General features: G+C 38.0%; 1 protein-coding gene across 1 annotated transcript in view; it reads left to right on the top strand.

Moving 5' to 3' along the window:
• Window positions 1–20,697, top strand: part of rras2 (RAS related 2) — a 48,257-nt gene extending 27,560 nt beyond the window's left edge. Inside the window, exons 2-6 of the mRNA XM_084107629.1 lie at window positions 11,189–11,276; window positions 14,477–14,579; window positions 16,754–16,862; window positions 17,475–17,593; window positions 18,121–20,697. Of these exons, the coding sequence (XP_083963755.1) occupies window positions 11,189–11,276; window positions 14,477–14,579; window positions 16,754–16,862; window positions 17,475–17,593; window positions 18,121–18,208 (507 nt within the window). The 3' untranslated portion in view covers window positions 18,209–20,697. The remainder of the gene's footprint in view (window positions 1–11,188; window positions 11,277–14,476; window positions 14,580–16,753; window positions 16,863–17,474; window positions 17,594–18,120) is intronic.
• The last annotated feature ends 1,695 nt before the right edge of the window (window positions 20,698–22,392 follow it).

Genomic DNA, 22,392 nt, shown 5'->3' on the forward strand with positions numbered 1-22,392 from the left:
ATGCCAAAATGTCTTTTTTGTCGAGTATCTTCATAACATAAGAGTAGTCTTATGATGAACGTGAGTTTTGACTCGTGAAAGAATGAGTCGCGTATGAGATCCGCGTCTCTGACTGCGGCTGGTCTTAAAGGGACAGTACACAGTAGCCACTAATTATATCTGTCGCTAAAGTTAATCAAAGAACAAAGGGAACAGAGAAAAACAATTTTTTCTTTAGGCAGATTATCACTAATCTGTGTGTGCATTTATTTTCCTTGAGAACCAAGCAAGTTTACTCATGAAACCATTTGTTTATTATATCGCATATAGCAATCGCAATATTGACCTCTATTATTGCAATATGACATTTTCCCCAAATCGTGCAGCCCTACAGTGCGTCCATAAAAATGTATTTTGAATTTGATGTGAGTAGATTAAAACAATGGCCTGTAACATGCATACTGTACTGCCTATCTGATAGCCATAGTATAAGTATAACCATACTTATTAGCAAATAATCAGAATAATGAAAATTGCACGTAAACTGGAGTGAAGAGTTCTGCTCGTGTCATGTAAACATCTTACTGCGACTAAGCCCTTACTCTGATTATTAGAAATAATCGCATTATTGGTGCACATGTAAATGTTGTCATTTTGTTGGCGAGTCAAGCACCGCTCACATTAAAAAAATCGACTTTCTCAGTATGGTTTACTTGTGAGGAGTAACTTGAAACTGAAGACCAACATATGGGATCCTCTGTGGCTTTTCTGCTATTCTAAAGACATCACATGGAAATGAATAGATGTATTACATCATGCATAGGATATTTTTACTGCATTAGTGGAGTCACCATGTTACTTGTGATGAATGAGGTCAAATAGTTAATTTTAACCATGGTCCATGACTGATTGTTTTCCCTGACCAGCCAAGCAACAGCAATTGAAGTGTACTCCCCTTTAGCTTGTTGTGCCACTAAAAAGAGAATACCATAGTCCCAGCATTCAGTGACTGATGCCAACTGAAACAAAAAGTCTGTTTTTCTCTTCGCAACAACAAAATCACAGGCCACAGTGACAGCCTAGCAACATGCTCACAGGGAGGCTGAGAGTGTTTGTGCTTGATGAGTGATGCTGTGCTTCTGCTCATTTTGGTATGATTTAAAACCAAGCCATTACCCAGGTGACAAGGAAGTGTGTTACACAACTGTAAACCAGTTCCTCAAATTGCGGTAATATATAGGCCATGACGTAGAGCGGTTAGCCTTCGATTAAAAGCGTGTTGCGTGAAAAGAGCTCTTTGAGTATGTTGAGAGGGGCGGTTGCTGGTCGTGTGTCTTTTAGGACCCCCCGGAGAGTTCAAACTAAGCGTTTAGACCACGCTGTTCTTTCGCAGCATGATTGAAGCCCTGAAACTATTGGTCAGCTCTCTTAGTCTCGCTGTTCTTTTAAACTCTGCAGGGATGCTCCTCATGTTGGCAAGGCCATCAACAGACTCCATTGAACTACTTCAGGTTTATGAAGCTCATCTTCAAAAACACAGGTTCACAGGTGTCCTCACTACACATGGTATGCTATGATGGTTTGGACTTGCCAAATGTCTGTTAATGTGGTTTTGTGTGACTTTAATGTGAGTTGTTACTTTATAACAAGGCATCTGTAGATTCCCTCACCCACAGTTGGAGGTTTTTATGCCTGACTTGCTCTGAGGAGTTTCCAGGGGTTTCAGATGATTTGCTCAGACCACTGCTGGGAATGATCAATGACCCTGCTAGAATCCTTGATTACATTCAGAAATAAAGAGTCATGTGTCTTCTTATTCATTCTGTTGGTTCAGCTTTCAGCCTTAAGCTGCAGTTTGTGTGATTAAAAAAATGCATGGAAATGCATTTGCTCATCTGAAACACGTGATGTTAATTTTTTTTTATTTCAATTTTGTGAATTCCTCTTTACGTTATCTTAATTTAAATTTAAATTAAACTAACCGTGGGGTGTGGCCAATTCAAGTTACAACTCTGAATTTAAAGGGAGCCCGATTTGATTCTCTGCGCAACTCTGATCGTTTAACCTACACTTTATGATACACTACATCATTATTGAGAACATTTGCCAGAAACATTACGATCCCCTGTGTTCTTTCAACAATTACTCCCTATACACTCCTTGTTCTTGTTCATATTGTTGTCATTGAATGAACTTCTTGGCTGATGCATGAGCTCATGGGAAAAGTAGGCGTTTCCCCAGGAAATGGAGGCTCTTTTGTGTGCTAGTCAGTCTGTACTGAACAAGAGGGGAATGCAGGCCCTGAACTCACGGTGTGGACACCAGCACCACGCAGTCCATCTGCTTCATCTTAACCTTACCATCACAGTTATTTGCCAGTGATTACTGACAGCTGCCAAAGGCCAAGCTCGTCCGCTAGCTTGTGAGGAGGTCAGCCATGTGAAGACCTATGAATGTCGAGAGGTTGTCATGGTAAAAGTTGAATAAGGAGATTGTTGGTTACAGGTTGCTTGCTCTGCATGATTGATATGCTTAACTGGTTTACAGGAGAGCGCTACAAACATGGCCTAAGGGTCAATGGCTTCAGGTAATCATTCAAAAACTTAGCGTAACTGCAATTTGTCACTTGTCCCTGAGCTCCCGGTCTTTACCATCCTATTTTTCATCATACTTCTTTACAAGAAAAGGGTACACTTGTAGCAGATGGTCTCAGACTATAAGCTGGCACTGTCTGTAGCGGTCCGCTACTGTGATGAATTCATTCCTGGATGAATCTGTCTTTTCTTCTCTCATTGTGTCCTGGAGCCTATAAAAAGGCATTTTTTAATTCAATTTTAACCTTCCCAGAAGTAGCTTCTTCTCATGGGAGCATGTATCCCAAATGTAATGAGCTGTATTGAATGGTAAACTAGATGGAAATCCTGCATTGATGTATAATTCCGCAGAAAAGTCGATACAGTGGAGGAATACAACCATGTTCTCTCCTTTTACTATGCTTTTGCTTTCATTTATTAGTTTTTATATATTTGTTATATCTATTTGTTATATTTGTTGGTTATTCACCATTATATGAACATTATTATCATCTTATCATTATCGAGAATTTCAATGCTGGTGTCTTTCTATAAGTTTGTCTTGAGTGATTGTAAACAGCTGAGACAAAAAAAATATGCTCAAATATATGCCAAAATCTGAGTCAATTTAACTTGTGCACTATATTCCAAGTCTTCAGATGCCATACATTATATTTATGTAATATTTTCTACTTCAAGTATATATAGGGGCACTTTGGATGGATGAATTTAAAGGCAGGGTAGGTGATTTGTTCCAGAAACAATTTTTGATATGCTGGTTGAAAGTCTCTTCACGTCTTGATAGCAATCAATAAGTTAAGTGGTGTAAATATATATAACAACAACAACAATAACAATAATAATAATAATTCATAAAATTGTATAAAGTGCTTTTCTCGGCAGTCAAAGCGCATTACATAGAAGGGGGAATCTCCTCAACCACCACCAATGTGCAGCATCCACCTGGATGATGCGACGGCAGCCATATGCCCGAATGCCAGAATGCCCACCACACACCAGCTTATTGGTGGAGAGGAGACAGAGTGATAAAGCCGATTAGTGTATATATATTAGGGCTGCACGATTAATCGTATTTTAATCGTAATAACGATATCTGCCTCTCTCGATTAATTTTAAATAATCGTCATGATATTTGCCTACTCATTATTTATCCTGAAAATCCTTTTTTTTTTGGTTTGACATTTGCGTCAAGTCAACACTAGCGTTGATGTTTGTAGTTGCCAGATGTAAATAGCTTAAATCCCCCAAAAATAGCTTTTCTCTTACATGTTCTGCCCAGTGTTTTATTTAATCTGTGCAATCTGGCAACCCTGCGCATGCTCACTCTACACTGAGGGAAAAGCACTGATGATCTGAAAACAAACATGCACTGGAGTTTAGCGATCTCCATAGCGATGTTCTGCTTACATGAAATTGTCATACAGCCAGTCTGTTTCTTCACAAGCCACTTGTACTGTTTGTGTGACTAAATCTGCCAATCAAACCTTCAGTGATTTATTTGAACAAAATCAAAACATGGCTCTCCACCTTATTGTTTGGTATTATGTTTGCAGAATTAAATAAACAATAATTAGGAATTATTGGAAATAATGAGGAGTTTCACTGTTCTATCTTTTGAAGTTTAAGGTTTTACCAGTTTTCATGATGTGAATCAGTTGAAAACGACAGCCACTGACAGTTTTCAGTGTCTATCAACAAGTAGGCTATCGTTCTTTGCAGTATGAATTTGCTGAGCAATCTGGATCTGTAGTTTGTCTCATTTGCAACCGAATTTTCGCTTAGAAGATCTAATGTGAAGACACATCACAATCTAAACCATGCATCATCTAAACCATGCATTTTGTATTGACTTGCCACCTACAGGCCTTTTAGGTGAAGTGTAGGTTGGTAAAGAACGCGCAAAATGGCCGTTAGGCCTATTACATTACCACTTTTGATAATTATGCAATTTATATACAAGTCTCGTCTCTTTCTCTGTAATTCCAGTCTTGGGCTACAGGGTGATATGGCTGCTGATATATCCGTCTGTGGAAGATGTAGGACCAAAATATTTTCATCCAATCATTGAATTCGGTCCAAATGCAATGATACGATGTCCTAGCTGCCTGTCAGCGAATGTATTTCCATACCTCCGCGCACCCTGCTCACGCAGGCATCACACGTCATCGGCGCCTTTCATTCTACAGATGTCAGTCACCGAGCACCACAACCGAAACAGCAGCCACCTTTAACAATTCCTCCTGAACCAAAACAACGAGCTTATGCTGCATTCGTGCCATAACTACTGTAATTTGGAAGAAATGGAAACCTTTGACGTTATATTCAGAGCGGTTCTTGACTCAAATTTATTCGTTTCTATAGTAATACTATCAACGCCAAAATGAATCTGCAGCAGTCAGGTGGTACAGGTCAGTGCTCTTTCAGTTGTAGTTTGTTCATTATTATTGTAATGTTATGTGCTTTGAGACATGTAGTGGTTTAATGCTGTCTCTCGTGACGCTTTTGTTTGCTCTCTGCCTACCCTACCTTTAAAAAGAAAGTGGGTGCTTCTGTTTAAGGCCTGGCATGATGCCCTCGAGGTGGACGTGATTTGGCTGCACAACGAAAGTCTGGCTTTAATTAAAGCAGCAGTACTCAGAGCAGGGTCTCCTTGAATCTAACTCTGAGCCATACACTTCTCATCTAAATGCACATTCCCTTACTCTTACTCATATATACATACACACGCACAGTAAGAAACAGAGGTAAGAGTCTGATGGATTTGCTTCATTCATGCACAGCTTAGAGAACCCCTTTAGTCATGTCAGTGTGTGCATATATATATGGTGAGATGATCAATGATCATGGTCACATGATTCTTCAGAAATCATTTTAATATGCTGATTTGGTTATCAAGAAACATTTCTTATTATTAGCAATGTTGAAAAAAAAATTTTGTATGAAATCTGTGATGCATTGTTTTCGGGATTCTTTGATAAGTAGAAAGTTTAAAAGAACAGCATTTATTTGAGATTGAAATGTTTTGTAATAAACAACGCAAGTCTTTACTATCACTTTTGATCAATTTAATGCTTGGTGAATAAAAGTATTAATTTCCTAAAAATAATCCTACTGAACCAGACAGTAGTGTGTATATGCACATATGCTTACATGATCACCTAAAGTTTCATCCAAGGTGAGGTGAATGCTGAGGTGAATTTGTATGGATTCCTGCCAGTTTACACTGAATGTATGTGTTAGCTTAATCAATGTATTGAGGCATCTTTGGTTAGGAAGTAAATAATGAAGAAGTGTAGTTTGTTGCACTTTTTTATGTTTGTATTTTTATTGTCTCAGACAGTTGCAGATACTTCCCTTTGTATCGCTCTAAGACTACAAACACCCCAGTCTGACTGCTGTTCATCGCATTGACTGTGGTTCACCTCATTTGACTTGGACCAATCTTTTTTTCCCAAGGCAAACAAGCGCTTACTGTTTTAAAGGTATGAATTCACTGGGTGGATAGAGGATGCATGAATGGATGGAGGGATAGGTGGGTGTTGAAAATCAGAAAGAAAGAGAAGTGACTGAAGTGGAAAGGAGTGTCCTTGTGTGCATGGGGAGGGTGGGCGGAACGGGAATATCTCTTTTGTGAAATCATCACCACCCAGAGGACTGTACTTTGCTGGCTGCTAGCCCTGTAGGTGGAGTTTCCTTCCTTTAGGCCAAATGTTGGAGGTGCCCTGTTGGTTTCGACTCACTGGGGTGGGCCTTTTCCTCTCCTCTCCCAGAATGCTTTACGTCAGGTGGCTCGGATCACCCTTTATGGCAGCCGAGAGTTATATGACACAGTTGGAAACTTTGGATAGCACTCTTTAATTGGTATACCTTGGCACAGAGAGCATTTATAGAGCATTCAGGGAGTTTGGGGGCCCCCTAAAAAAGGCTGAACGACATGACTGAAGTGTTTATAGCAGGGATCGTCTGCACTGGTACAGTCACAGAGCGGCACTCTTTCACACATGACAGCAACAGCTCGGCTGAATCGTGTGGGCTAGATAGTAGCTTTGTTGAAAAGAAGAGCTGTGATTTGCATTTAGTATGGTTGTTTCTAAGAACAAACACTCTCTGTGGCAGAGTTTGTGTGAGGGCCAAAGCAGATGGACCCCCCACTGTTTGAGTTAGCTATTAGTTCTGGTCATTCATACATCTGATGAAGGTCAACTGGGACGTGCTGTCGCACAGAGCAAAGGTACGACAGGTGGGCATCGGGTCGGCGATGTGTACTGGTGGGCATTACTGAACAGCTACCCGCAGCTACTGTGTGACTTTGAACAAAGCTTGCATTTCAACCACAGACCCTCTACACCTGATCAAAGCAGACTATATGTGGGTTCACTTAGCTCTTCTTTGACTTGTCCCTAGAAGTTGACTAAATCTGACAAAGTCCTCCATTTGGACTTTTCTAGGATTTTTTTAAGTTTATGGTATGTCATTTAAATAGCTTCACTACTACTATTCAAAAGTTTTAAAGAAATTAATCATTTTATTTAGCAAAGATACATTAAATTGATCAAAAGTAAAGAAAAGAATCCTGGGGAAATATGTATCTCAGTTTCCACATAAATATTAAGCAGCACAACATTGATAATTCTTTAGCTCCAAATCAGCATATTAGAATGTTTTCTGAAGAATCATGCAACACTGATGACTGGAGTAATGGCTGCTGAAAATTCAGCTTTTCCATCACAGGAATAAAGTACATTAAAACATTTATTAAAATAGAAATGTTATTTAAATTGCAATACATTTTAACAATATTATTGTAATTACTGTATTTTTGTAATTACAACATCTATTACAAAATGCTTTAGTGAGCATTTAGTGAGACATAAAAAAATTGAACAGAAATCAAACTTTAAAACTGTGGTCTAGGTAAGTGTGTGTGTGCTTGTTTTTCTATCCCGGTGGGGACTTCAACCTGAATGCACACCGACTCATGAGGACTCGTGTCACCATGGGGACCTAAATTGAGGAAACAAGCTTATAAATCATACAGAATGAGTTTTTTGAAAATGTAAAAATGCAGAAAGTTTTCTGTGATGGGTAGATTTAGGGGTAGGGTTAGTGTAAGGGGATAGAATAAAAGGTTTGTACAGTATAAAAACCATTACTTCTATGGAGAGTCCCCTCAAAGATAGCGAACCGGACGTGCACGTGTGTGTGTACGATATTTGCGTGGCAGAAGGGCAGTGCCATGCTGTAAGTTGAAGTTCTGAAAGATGTTGCTCTACAGAAAACTGGAATGTGTGAGCTCCCACGTTGCATCATGACTAAAGGTTTCATCTGATCACGTGCAGACTTATGTTTTTCAGCTCACTTTCTATCTTACTCTTCAGTCGAAGGTGTCACTTTCACTCTCAATCCTTTGTAGCATTGTCACGAAATCAGGTGCCTTGTTCTTGTATTCATATGTGCATATTTTAATGTGCGCGACTTAGGTGCAGTGCTTAAAATGTTGAGTTTGTTGGAATTAGCAGCAGGTTTTCTCTCTGTCTGTCCATCTGTCTTGCTCTCCCTCACCTCATTCTGCCTGTATCCCCACTGCGACGAGTGAGCGATGAAGTCGACTGCATATGCAGCACTGCTGATGAATTATTGAACAGTGGAAAGTGGACGTGATGGAGTCTTGCACGCAGTGCATACAGAGGAGCCACTGTGTGAAAGGATGACTGATGTCAAGAAAAGAGAGCGAGTGGTTACAGGCTTCTTTATGTCAATGCTCATGCTGCATTTGCTCACTGTCAATAACATTTGCAAATGTAATTTGGATGCACTTTTGTTGTAGAAGTACATTTGCAAATAATCCTATTCTTTTTACAGCTTTTTTTGGAATAGATCACTGGAAAATGTCTGTATACCTGACAGTTATCACTGAAATAGATGTATTGTGATATCACATGTCTCTGACAGCCAAAGAATCTGACCACAGCCTGGACAAGCCAATCAGAAAACTTCCTTGTTCTCAGAGTAGTTGCAGATAAGTGAGTATTTAGGAAAAGTTTTTGGAAAAGGCATTATTTTTTACAATTCTACAATATTTCCCGAATTGTACTGCAGCTTCAAAGCAAATACATTTACCTAAAAAGCTAAATCACATAAGACAAGACTTGTTTTCAAAGAATGTATCTTGAATATTGAGTGTAAATTGTAATGTGTAAATTGGCAGCTTTTTTCCCTGCAAAGTCCTTAATAAATTTGTTGAAAAATTCAGCCAGCTGAACACAAGACTTAGGCTAAGCCCTATTTGGACACAACTAGTTTTCTAAAAAAAAAGTTTAAAAAAATTTCACTCGACGTCTGTGATTTCATGTACCAATTTGGATGGAACTAACATCTCCGTGTTTATTACTGAGGTGGGAGTGTGTTTTCTAGATGTGGGTGTTACATAAGGTCATCTGCTGTGCATGCGTCATGTATATGTTTAAGAGTGGTTTATGTCATTTTAATTTATTATAAATAAAAAACATTTAAGTAAACTTCACGGGTTTATAGCAGTGGCTGTTTATAATAAACTTGCATAAGTTAGCAGAGAAATCTAGACAAGTATCTTACTCTTACCTGACACTGATATTAAAATTGGCAGTCTTCGCAGTTTCCGCAATTTGTTTTGTTGGATACCATCTATATTGAAACTAAATGAAAGCATGTCAAAGATTGGTGCGCAAACGGTAGCTCAGGTATAGGTAAAAAAAAAAAAAACACATGAGGAGAAGCGTTAGGATAATACAACATCAGCAATCACATTCATTCACATTCGGACGGGATTAGATTTCTCAGAGGACCGTTGAGTCTGCTGAAAAACAGTAGGTAATTTGCCCTGGAATTTTTACTGAGGTTGTGTGAGAAAAAAACAGACATGACAGATTCGGACAGGATTAAACATGAATTTCTCTAACGTCCAAATGTTTGGGGTCAGTAAATTTATTTTTATTTTATTTTAAATTAATTATTTTATTCAGCAAGGATGTATACCACCAGTCAAAGTAAACTGATTAAAAGTGACAGTAAAGAAATGTATATTGTTACATTAGGCTTTTATGTAAAATAAATGCTGTTCTGTTAAACTTTCTATTCATCAAAGTATCTTTAAAAAAAAGAGAAAAAGTTAAGTAGAACAACTGTTTTCAACATTGCTAATAATAAAATAAAAAAACTTGGCTCCTGAAAATTCAGCTTTGCCATCACAGAAATAAATTACATTTTAAAATATATTAAAATAGAAAACTAAATTTAAATTGCAATAATAATATTCCACAATAGTACTGTTTTTACTGTTTTTTGATCAAATAAATGCAGCCTTGGTGAGTATGAGACTTTCTGACCCCACACTTTTGTTTTGGGGTGTATATACCATCAGTCAGGAGGACTCATTCATACTCATTCTTTACTACTATTTTCTAAATAATATTAATTATTTAGAATAATAGTAAAGTAGTATACAGGACGTTTTTTGAAAAAGTCTTAATTTCTTGTGCAATTTATATCTTTTGCAGTATAGATTTATATTTTCTTTTAGAAGTTAAAACCATCCTCAGTGAATGGTTGACGCGGAAAGGAGAACAAAGCTCTACTCTCATTTTTGGAGTGCTTCTCGTTTCACTGCTAAAAACAGATTACTCGACTAGCGGTTACAGGAACATCAGTAGTCAAACTTAAAATAGGAAACTACTGCTTTGGCATTGTTGTGTGTGAGCATGAGCATGTGTTCAGTTGACACAAAGACAAGCCTGAACATAACGTTCAGCTGTCGTCACTTAAACAGCCTCCTGGGAGGGGAGGCACAGAAAATATGGGAAAAATGTGAAAAATGCCTCCTTACAACTCCCCCTTTCATTACAAACTGATACCGCGTTCAGATTAGCATGGAAACAGCCCGTGGAAACAAAAAAGTTTGCGGTTAATTAAACGTAATTATCAACCCCAAACGGAGGGCCACACAAATAATGTTGACATGAAGTCTGTATTTGTACTGTACACACAAGGGCGGATGTCTTTTTTTATTTTTCAGAAGAGACAGAACAGTTTGTCTGTTGGGTTGTGTTATGAGTATAAGCCCTCATTTAGCATAGCTTTCAAAACAAGTACTCTTTTATGCATGTAGATCCCTGAATCAAAGCTGAAGTCAATGATGTTTGTGTATGAAAGTTCCTCAAAAGGGAAACTGGTTTCAGACAAGCTTCTAAGGCACAATAACATCATGTCTAAAATCTAAAATGAATTCAAGTGAGCTTTAGATATAAACAAGCACTTTTTTGATGTCTACAAAGCTTATTTCTTTGTAGAAATTGAGCTGTTAAAAAAGACATTTCTAAATAAAATTCTTTCAACTGCTTTTTATTCATTTCATTATCCGCCAAACCGCACGCATAGGATTGTGGGATATTATATGCTGTGAAGGGACATCTATACTTTCAAAATCCCACTAGATTAAAGTATCTTGGGAGACAGGATGCGACACAAACATTGAATTTGGACATGTCTTGATGCCTTCCTAGCTCCTCATACTGCACTTTTTGAATCTGATGTGATATTGACCTTTCTTGTGTTTATATTCTCTCTCCTTTTGTGTTTAGTCATACTTTGTCACTGACTATGACCCCACGATTGAAGACTCCTACACAAAGCAGTGCGTGATTGATGATAGGCCTGCAAGGCTGGACAGTAAGTATGCCACAGATGAATGAGAGATACTTATTGTCAAACAAATCACACAGGATGTAGGGAAACAACATATTGCTAACAGGCAGCAAAGATAAAGCACCTTCTGATGTGATTATACATAATAGATGATATAGATGATAACAGATATATTACAGAGAAACTGGTGCATTTTGTTATTGTTCTGTGCATTATGCATACTTGTACACTTAAAATTAAGTTATATTTGTCTGGTCTTGTTTGAACCAGGACTGGACGATGTTAAAAATATTTTCATAAAAAATATCACAATATCCGATTGCATCGTCAAATAAAACATAGGGTGAGGAGTGGGGACTTGGTTTTATCCATCGGTTGTTGATTGGATTTTTAGATGTGAATGTTACACTTAAAAACAGAGGCAGATGAATGTGAGCATTTAGGGATGGGGTTTAAAGGGTTAGTTCACCCAAAAATAAAAATTCTGTCATTAATTTCTCACCCTCATGTTGTTCCAAACCTTTAAGACTTTCGTTCATCTTTGGAACACAAATGAAGATCTTTTTGGTGAAATCTGAGAGCTTTCTGTTTTCTCCATAGACAGCTACACAACTACCACTTTGACGCTATAAAAGAGATTGTAAAACTAATCCATATGAATTGAGTGGTTAAGTCCAAACTTTTTTGAAGAGACACAATTGCTTTATATGATGATCAGATATAATTTAGGCCTTTATTCCATATAAACATTTATCAACTCACTCATCAGTTGTGGTTAACTGAAGCTCAAGCATGTTCATTTGACATTTGAGAACCAATGAGGTTCATTCTTGTGTGTTATGCAGACCGTTTGAGCTTCCACAAGAACCAATGAGGTTCATTCTCGTGTTGCGCACCACGTTTGAGCTTCTGCAAGAGCTAATGAGGTTCATTCTGGTGTGTTACACAGCACGTTTGACCTTCTGCAAAAACCAATGAGGTTCATTCTCGTGTGTTAAGAGGCACGTTTAAGCTTCTGCATGAACCAGTTAGGTTAATTCCAGTGTGTTACGCAGCATGTTTGAGCTTCCACAAGAACCAATGAGGATCATTCTCTTTTGTCACACAGCACATTTGAGCTTCCGCAAGAGATTTGTTCTTGTGCGTCAAGCAGGTTCAGTTGAGCTTCTGTTTATGTTCGCTGATCAATGTTTATATGTAAATAAATTCAATCTGTTCATCATATAAAGCGATCAAGTCTCTTAATGTGATCCGATCATGAAAACAAACGAGGCCTTTTATTACTGTTATCACTCAAGGCTGTTGTAAGTTAAAAGAAGGGGGCTGACTTTTGTTACATTCATACATAAATTATTCAATCTGCTGTTTGAGAGTCACACCTGTTTGTAAATACACTTGTCAATCCTAAACACTGCGTGAACACAAATGAAGATCTTTTTGGTGAAATCTGAGACCTTTCTGTTCTCTCCATAGACAGCTACACAACTACCACTTTGACGCTATAAAAAGTTCATTGAGAGATCGTAAAACTAATCCATATGAATTGAGTGGTTTAGTCCAAAACATTTTGAAGAGACACAATTGCTTTATATGATGATCAGATATAATTTAGGCCTATATTCCATATAAACATTTATCAACTCACTCATCAGTTGTGGTAAACTGAAGCTCAAGCATGTTCATTTGACATTTGAGAACCAATGAGGTCCATTCTTGTGTGTTATGCAGACCGTTTGAGCTTCCACAAGAACCAATGAGGTTCATTCTCGTGTGTTACGCAGCATAGTTGAACTTCTGCAAGAACCAATGAGGTTCATTCTTGTGTGTTACGCAAGCACGTTTAAGCTTCCTCAAGAACCAGTGAGGTTCATTCTCGTGTTGAGCACCACGTTTGAGCTTCTCCAAGAGCTAATGATGTTCTTTCTGGTGTGTTACACAGCACGTTTGAGCTTCTGCAAGAACCAATGAGGTTCGTTTTCGTGTGTTACACAACACGTTTGAGCTTCCTCAAGAACCAATGAGGTTCATTCTCGTGTGTTACGCAGCATGGTTGAGCTTCTGCAAGAACCAATGAGGTTCGTTTTCGTGTGTTTTACGAGGCACATTTGAGCGTCTGCAAGAACAAATGAGGTTCATTCTCGTGTGTTACGCAGCACGTTTGAGCTTCCGCAAAAACCAATGAGGTTGATTCTCGTGTGTTACGCAGCACATTTGAGCTTCTGCAAGAACCAATGAGGTTCATTCTTGTGTTACGCAGCACTTTTGAGCTTCTGCAAGAACCAATAAGGTTCATTCTTGTTACGCAGCACTTTTGAGCTTCTGCAAGAACCAATGAGGTTCCTTCTTGTTACGCAGCACTTTTGAGCTTCCTCAAGAACCAATGAGGTTCATTCTCATGTGTTACGCAGCACTTTTGAGCTTCTGCAAAAACTAATGAGGTTCATTATTGTGTTACGCAGCATGTTTGAGCTTTCTCAAGAACCAGTGAGGTTCATTATTGTGTTACGCAGCACATTTGAGCTTCTGCAAGAACCAGTTAGGTTAATTCCAGTGTGTTACGCAGCACTTTTGAGCTTCTGCAAAAACTAATGAGGTTCATTATTGTGTTACGCAGCATGTTTGAGCTTTCTCAAGAACCAGTGAGGTTCATTATTGTGTTACGCAGCACATTTGAGCTTCTGCAAGAACCAGTTAGGTTAATTCCAGTGTGTTACACAGCACGTTTGAGCTTCCGCAAGAACCAATGAGGATCATTCTCTTTTGTCACACAGCACATTTGAGCTTCCGCAAGAGATTTGTTCTCATGCGTCAAGCAGGTTCAGTTGAGCTTCTGTTTATGTTCGCTGATCAATGTTTATATGTAAATAAATTAAATCTGTTCATCATATAAAGCGATCAAGTCTCTTAATGTGATCCGATCGTGAAAACAAACAAAGCCTTTTATTACTGGCATCACTCAAGGCTGTTGTTACATTCATACATAAATTATTCAGTCTGCTGTTTGAGAGTCACACCTGTTAGTAAATAAACTTGTCAATCCTAAACACTGCGTGAACATTGCCATATATATTTATGACACAGAACCATGTTAAGCCATAGATAAAGAAATATTAATATAATAGAAGATCATTTACATAATGAAAACACTTGTAATCAAACATATATTGGTGATGTGGCTAAAGTGAGTCTGTGGGTGACTAACATGGATGTTCTGTGTTTGTTAGTCCTGGATACAGCAGGACAGGAAGAGTTTGGAGCCATGAGAGAACAATACATGAGGACAGGGGAGGGCTTCCTTCTCGTCTTCTCTGTCACTGACCGGGGAAGGTGAGCAATGTTCCACTCATGTTTTCTCTCAACTTTCTCTCTTTCTTCCCCTTTCCTCTACATTGTCTGTCTCAGTTTCACTTTCATTCTGTTTTTGTCTTTCCATTTTTATTAATGCCCCCCCGCCCTCCCACTCATTCACATTTTCTGTGACTGTAAAATTAGAGGCTTACTAATTTATGCCCCAGGTTTTGTTGAGTGAAACCCAGCACATGCAAATAAACAGATCTCACACACATTGCAGTGTATATGCTTGAGGAATTTGGTGTGCGATCAGCCGTTTTGGGAGTGTTTGTGCCCTCTTAGGGTCCTTCCCACTTTGTGTTTATGCTGTAAACAGTCTTTCCTTCCTTCGTTTACATTACCCTGCTCAGAGCCGATGGCACCGGCTTCTCTGAACACACAATCTCGCAGTCTCTCCAGAGCCCATGACAAGCACTTCCTCCTCCTGCATGACATTTAAACTGCTCAAACTGTTAGAATCAACAGAGACCTCATATCAATGTCCTTCCTCCCCAGCACACACTCTGTTCTCCATATGATGGCTTCTAGCCGTCTTACAGCTTTACTGGAAAGTTTATTGGAAAGGCATGAGAACCAAGTGACCTTGTGTCATCCTGTGTACTGTAATACAGTTCTGTGGCCCAAAACAGAGAGAGATAGCTGCTTTTCAGCTGGAAGGGTGGGATTGCATTAGTTTTAGGTTTTGTAAGGAGGAAGAGCTCCGCTTTGTGGGTGTATGTGTCTGTACTTTCATTTCATTATTTCTGAAAATGCCCTTACTAGGGATGCATGATATGGTACCATTGGGGTTATCGGTCAATATGAAGGCTGATATTTAAAAAAAAAAAATTATTAGTTCCCCTCAAGTTGACACCAGGTGTCTCAGCAAAATAACCACTGTTCCACCAATTTAAGAATGAGAAAGTGTCCCAAGACTTTTTGTCTCTATTGAACAATATATTTATTGATTCATATATATGTATATATATATGAACTAGGGATGTCAATTTACACAAATTCCCATGATCGATCGTCGTTTAAATTAACGATCAATTAATTAATAATTAATTAATTGTGAAAATACTGTTCAAAAAGCCATGTTCCTCAACAAATGAATGAGAATGGTTTTAGTCTAAATAAATGGCTAGTAGGGTTGTAAAATGTGTCAATGTGATTGATCATTTAATTAAATTACTTATTTAATAATCAAATATAACGACTAATAAAACGTGTCCCCAACGCCGCCTCAAATGTGTGCTATTCAGAATGTGAAACTCATGTGGAGGGAAGCGCTTTGTACCAACATATTTGGGGACGGACACGTTTACTTACTGGAGTAGGATTTTTCTTCATCTCTGGTAAGATAGCAATCATGATGATAAGTGTCTTCATTAATTATTAGGGGTGCAATGGATCGCAGTTGTAAGCCCCTTGGTTCGGCACGCATGTGATTAGCGGATTAACTACTAAGTAGAGTGAAAGTTTATCATTTGGATATGTTTTGTCTTGCCAATTTACACATTCAAATGAATTTAAATGCGGAAGAAGACGCGAAAATCGGGACTTGCGCACTGTTATCTGTACACACACACACACACACACACACACACTCACACACACCCGAAGCGTGCAGAGAGAGAGAGAAGCGTTTCAGACAGCGATCGAACGCCGAATTGATTCCTCTTACTCTTTTACTTGTGCTTGCGGACACGTACAAAATTATGTCTCGGCAAGTATTCTCTCGGTTGTCGTAAGTGAACAGTTGAGAAAGAAACCAGATGTGTGTCAGTATTCAGTCTGCGCATTTAGTCTTAAAGTGACAGCAGCCTAATATTCCTGCTGTTGTCTGTGTCATTAATGTTAATAAAATAAAAACATCATCATCGTCATCATCATCATCATCTACCTCATTGAGAGAAAAGAAGATAGTGAGGAGAGCAGTCAGGAGGAAAGTGATGACGACAGCTTGTAGGATAAGTGTGCCGTGTACAGTGTGAGAACCAAACAGCATCTCCAGGTGCTCCCTTGAGAACCAGACCAAAAACGCTGTGCACCCCGATTATATATACATATTTGCATATTTCTTTGTGTGTGTGTGAAAATGCATTGCAAGTTTCAAGCTGTTTGTTTGGGCCTTTTTTAATGGCCATGCATCACCTTGTTTTCCTCAGCTTTGAAGAGATCTACAAGTTTCAACGACAGATCTTGAGAGTGAAGGACAGGGATGAATTTCCCATGATTCTAGTGGGTAACAAAGCTGATCTAGAGCAACAGAGACAAGTGAGTGGCATGAATCACCTCAAGTACTGTCATTTCAGAAAGCTACACTGAATCAGTATTGATACGAACGTTTTTAAACTCTTTGTCTGCACTGAAATCATAGCATGACTACTGTATCAATTGTAGAGCTTCTGTCTATATTGTTTATGTTTTAAAATGACACATTTACATATACTGTACACATACATGGAATACCCAGAGCACAATGTCACTGTTAAGAGATAATTAAATGTGGATGAAATTCAGTCTTGAAAATCAATGAAGAGCACTGAAAGGCTGAAAAATATCACAGAGAGCATATGTGTCTGTTAAGGAGAGAGATGGTAATAAAAGATATGGGGTTACTGAGTGCATTCTGCCATTGAAAGACACTCAGATGGTGTTACACTGCCACCTCGTGTCAGAACGGAGAACGTTCTAATTAACTGCATCAATTGCCTATATTTTATGAATGGCAACTTATATAAGAGGTACTGTTTTATTCAGTATCTTATGAGAGGTACTGTTTAAATCAGTATCTTATAAGAGATACTGTTTTAATCAAAATCAAGCCAAAAGCAAAAATTGTGTTTAAACTGTTTTTATTTTAATTGAAGAGTGTTCATTTTTCAGGTTACTCAGGAGGAGGGCCAGCAGCTTGCCCGACAACTCAAAGTCACATACATGGAGGCCTCAGCTAAGATCCGTATGAATGTAGACCAGGCTTTCCACGAGTTGGTCCGAGTCATAAGGTGAGTCTCTCATACAATACTGTGGAACCACCAGATGGTAGCAGCACTCAAACAGCAGACTGTTGTTGGAATGGAATACTAGCATACTGCATAATGTTTTGGGGAAAAAGTATGTAAATCGGTACATGTTTCAAACAGTATTATGCTACAATGTTGTCACATCACCTCATTATGTTCTATATTTAATACAGCAAGCGCTGTTTAGTTATCACCTCAGAAATATATGTAGTTGTTTTATTCATTTTTGATCCAATTTTATATGTAAAAAATGTCTTTCATTTTGACAGTCCGTTCAGATAGTTAATAAAGAGATCACTGCTGGTTCTTTAATTTATGTGTCAGTAGAAAGGGATAAAATGTCTTGCGCATACTTGACCAAAAATGAGTTTTAGTTTAACAATAACTAAATAAATTGAAATAAATTCCGTCAGGAGCCAAGTGTTTCGGATGACGTGTAAAGGCATATCTTGAGTTGAGCTTAAAGATTTGTACACTGAGTAAGACATGATTGTTACATCCTCTCACAGGAAGTTCCAGGAGCAAGAGTGCCCACCCTCGCCGGAACCCACGCGCAAAGAGAAGGATAAGAGCGGCTGCCATTGTGTGATTGTCTAATTGGCCTCTCACTGCCGCCACTCACCCAGCTGCTGTCACCGGTCCCTGCCCCACACCCTGCCTTCTGACATCACGTCCTGTGCGGATGAACTCGCTGCCTTTCTACATGTGCATGTCTTCAAAACAGCAGTGTCTCTCATAGCCTTATCAGGGGCATTTGTGCCTCTAGGACTTCACTACTAGAAGAACCAAACTGACAAAATCTTGATCGAACTCACCATTCTACCTTCAACTAGAGTACTGACATCAGTGTGACCTAGAATATGGTAATCGTGCCCCCAACACTAAACATCGCTTGTTACAAATTTGCTATAAAACACACACAATTCCTTTTTTGGTATTTTGAAGGATTTGTTTTCTCTTGCCTTGTGACATTTGAACTTTTGCTGAGATGGAAAGACTAAACGAAACACCATTGGGATTGCAGAGGACATTTAGTCACCGATCTAGAGTGAGATGATGTTCTGAAGCTTTGTGTGTGTGTGTGTGTGTGTGTGTGTCGTGCCATATCTGTTTTTACTTCCATATGCTAAGCAGCGATTGTACATAATTGAAGATTCGTGTGAGTTGAGGCCACCTTTATAACGACAAAAATCAGTTGCAGAGTACCGTGTGTGAGGTTGAACAGCTTGTTTTGACATGAATTAACACATTAATGTACTCGCAGATATGTACATAGCCTTTAACATGCCAATTTTGTCAGCAGTGAAGTCAGATTCCCAACTTCTGGTTTGATCAAGATGCCTTTTTTCCCGTCTTTTTTGTTTGCATTGTAAGACTTCTTGGCATGTATGGATTTGACTCTTTTAAAGGGATAGTTCACCTAAAAATGAAAATTTATTTACTCACACCCATGTGTTCCAAAGCTGTTACAAACCAATTTTTTTTTTGTCCATACAGTGAGTAGAGAATTTCCATATTTTCTGAACTGAAAAGTATAACCCACTTGAATTGCGTGAAACTTTACGGTTTTCTGCCTGATATGGTAGGCCTATGGTTTAATGTTAGAAAGCAAAGAAATTAGGCCAGCCATAAATATTAGAAGTGTAATTTTACTGTTGTTCTGTAAAATACAATTATTATTATTATTATTATAAAATATTAATAATATTAAATACAATAGTAATATATTTCTTTATTAATTACATTTTTATAATGAAAAAATAATACATTTAAATGTCATGTTGAATGGGGGATGAAACTATTTCTCTTCTTTTTTGTCCTTAGCTGAGTGATTACACAATGTTGTTTTAGGCCAGAAACGGATTTGGAACGACATGGGAATTTTCATCTTTGGTTGAACTATCTATATTGTAGCCAGATTGTTGAAGCCTTCTTGACTCTCAGCTCTGATTTCTACAGACTATCTTCAGACTCAGGTTGCTCCATTTACAGTGTTTTCACAATGTGCTGACGATGTCTGCTCGCTCAGAGCACAATAGGTTGTCTGTTCTCTTCTAGGTACCCCACCAAGATCGATGACACTGAGAAGTAGTCTCTGAAATAGTGTCTTTCTCTGGCCTTGCATTTCAATTCACTTTTACACTGTTTTTTTTGTTTGTTTTTTTTTTCAGTTTGGAAACGTATTTAAGTGACTGAAACAGTGTGAAGACTCTGTTTCAAGGGGACAGTTGAACTGCTGACATCACAGGCACCTTTTAAACATCTTTTCATGTATATGATCAGAGAAAATCCTCTTTTTAAAAAAAAATATCATACATCAGACATCCACATTCCCTCAAGACTGTTTTTTATTTAATATGGTTTGACGTCTCTGTGACGTTCACACTTAAATCTGGTATTTCTCATCTGACAGGTGATAATTTTTCATACTCCAAAGGTTCATATCACTATTGCATCATGTCACGTTTTATTTCCGTCTTCCGTTTTTTCCAGAGTGCATTTCTGTATGAGGGATACAAACTGTTTTAGTTTTTGTGTTTTATCATCATGTAATATAAGAAAAAAAGATGGAAGTGATCTTCTGAATGGACATGATTAAATGTTTTTACTATATACTTTTATACATTATTTTCTTATCAGACTAGTTAATGAGTATTTTTATATGTTTGTAAGTGAAAACGCTCTCGCGGCACAAATGTGTATATGTAAAGAGGAGTATTTAATTATATCTCGTTTTTGTTTTTAACTGAAAAAAGGCCAATGTATGTTGAACTGTGGTCCTTTCCTGCTTTCAGTGGAGTGAAGCCGATAACTCGCGCAAATAGTCGTCCACCTCATAGCCTAAAACGCTTCACCAGTGATCACTGGGTCAGCCCTTTTGTGATGACTCCAAAACCTTGTCCATTACCAGATACCAGTTATCATCAAAACAGATCGAGACGAAAGCTAGTAGGAACCGAAGTGCATGACTCTTCCTCTTCCCAGAGTCTGTGTACATCTAATCCATACTGTGTTTTATTTGTCACATCTTTCCCTCCCCCTGTATAGCCTCTGGTGCTATAATAAAATATATGATTTATCTGTGATATATTATTTTTGCTTTTCCTTACTGAGGAACGACGGTACGTGTTGCACAAAATTATAGCTTTCGTTCTTTAAATCGACATTGAATAACAAGCGCCACCATGTGACAAGTAGATTGTTATTTTGCTGTCCTTAAGCATGTCCCCTGTGATTTACAAAACTTATGTGCTTTTCTTGGGCAGTGTTCCGGTGATGAGCTGTATGACAACTTATGTCACAAGCTTGTTTTGATTGTTATTGAATCTGCTGTCTATTCTTCTGTGAGATCTAAGTGTTAGGTAACATTGTGATGGACGAGGGTATCTTATCATCTTTATGAATTAAGAGGATCGGCTTCAGAAAAGCTGTTGTTCTGCTCATGACAGTTATACAACTAAAGTAATGGAATTGAATCAATGCAGTGACAGCCATATGGGTTACATATTGTAAATGAGAACGTACAGTCACTATTAACGTTCACTTAGACAGGCCTTGAATGGCAAGGGAAGGCGTCTCGTAGAGGCGATTGGTGCCAATAGTTCTATGTTCTATGATCTACTTAGGCTGCAATGATTTTAGGAAACACAGCCCAGGATGGTTTTGATACCAGTGAAGCTTATGATGATGCCACCCTACACTCTTAGGAAAAAAAGGCTCATTGGGGTTCTATATAGATTCCAAGGGTTCTTGACTCAGTTTTATAGTAACCCTTTATGCCCAAAAGGTTCTATATAAGGATTTATTTCTTTGTAATAAAGTCTGTTTACAAGCCGTTTAATTCATAAAATGTAATCAAAATAATAACTGAATTAAAACTAAACTGATCCATGATGGGAACCTCTAAAATGGTTTATATATGAAGCGCCTGTCCTTTAAGGTTCTATAGAACCTTTTCTTCTAAGAGTGTATTACTGAACAGCATTACATTAACATTACAGTAAGTACAGGATTTACAGAACTGAAGTCATGCAGTTCTGAACTATGATGTCGTCCATTGGTTTGGTCCGTTTCAGTCGAATTCATTTTCTCATGCTCCTTTTAACAAGTGACATAAAGACTTTAATTTTTAGAGGCTTGGAGAACAAACACATTCTGAGCATTAACACCCTGACAAAATGGGAAAACACAGACTGTCTGATTTACTCAATCATATTTGTGATCTACACAACAAAATTCTTGATTTCTTTGCTTTTGATTAATGTAATTCTCTAAAATGTGCAATCTACTGGATTCAATTATGTAGGATGAATGCGAAGAAATCAAGTACGCAAAAATATTTTTTGCTTTTGAGATTTCTGAAACTGCTGTTCCCAGCATGTTTTGATGGGGACGGTAAAAATGTTAAAATTAAAAATTATTTCATGTGAAATGGGGGAGACTTGATGTTTAATGTTTAATCATTCATTTACACTGGTTACCACTGAAGCTTTTTCCAAGGAATATTTGTGTAAGGAATAATGACGACGGGCCGTTTAATTATTAGAAAATAATGCACACCAAGGTGGTAAGAGAGCGGGAGAAAGAAGAGTATGCTTTCCGTACATAATAAAACGTAATTTTGTGTCAAAAAAACATAACACAAAACATAATTTGTCGTTTTTATCCTATTGTTTACTATATTTATTTGCTTGGTCAGTGTCGTTGTGGGTTTTGGTTCTTTTGCTGTTGTATGCTGTATGGACCTTTGAAATAACTGAAATCATTTGGCGAAGTGATAT

The sequence above is a fragment of the Abramis brama genome (assembly GCF_963993115.1).
Source record: "Abramis brama genome assembly, chromosome: 3".
Lineage (NCBI taxonomy): Eukaryota > Metazoa > Chordata > Actinopteri > Cypriniformes > Leuciscidae > Abramis > Abramis brama.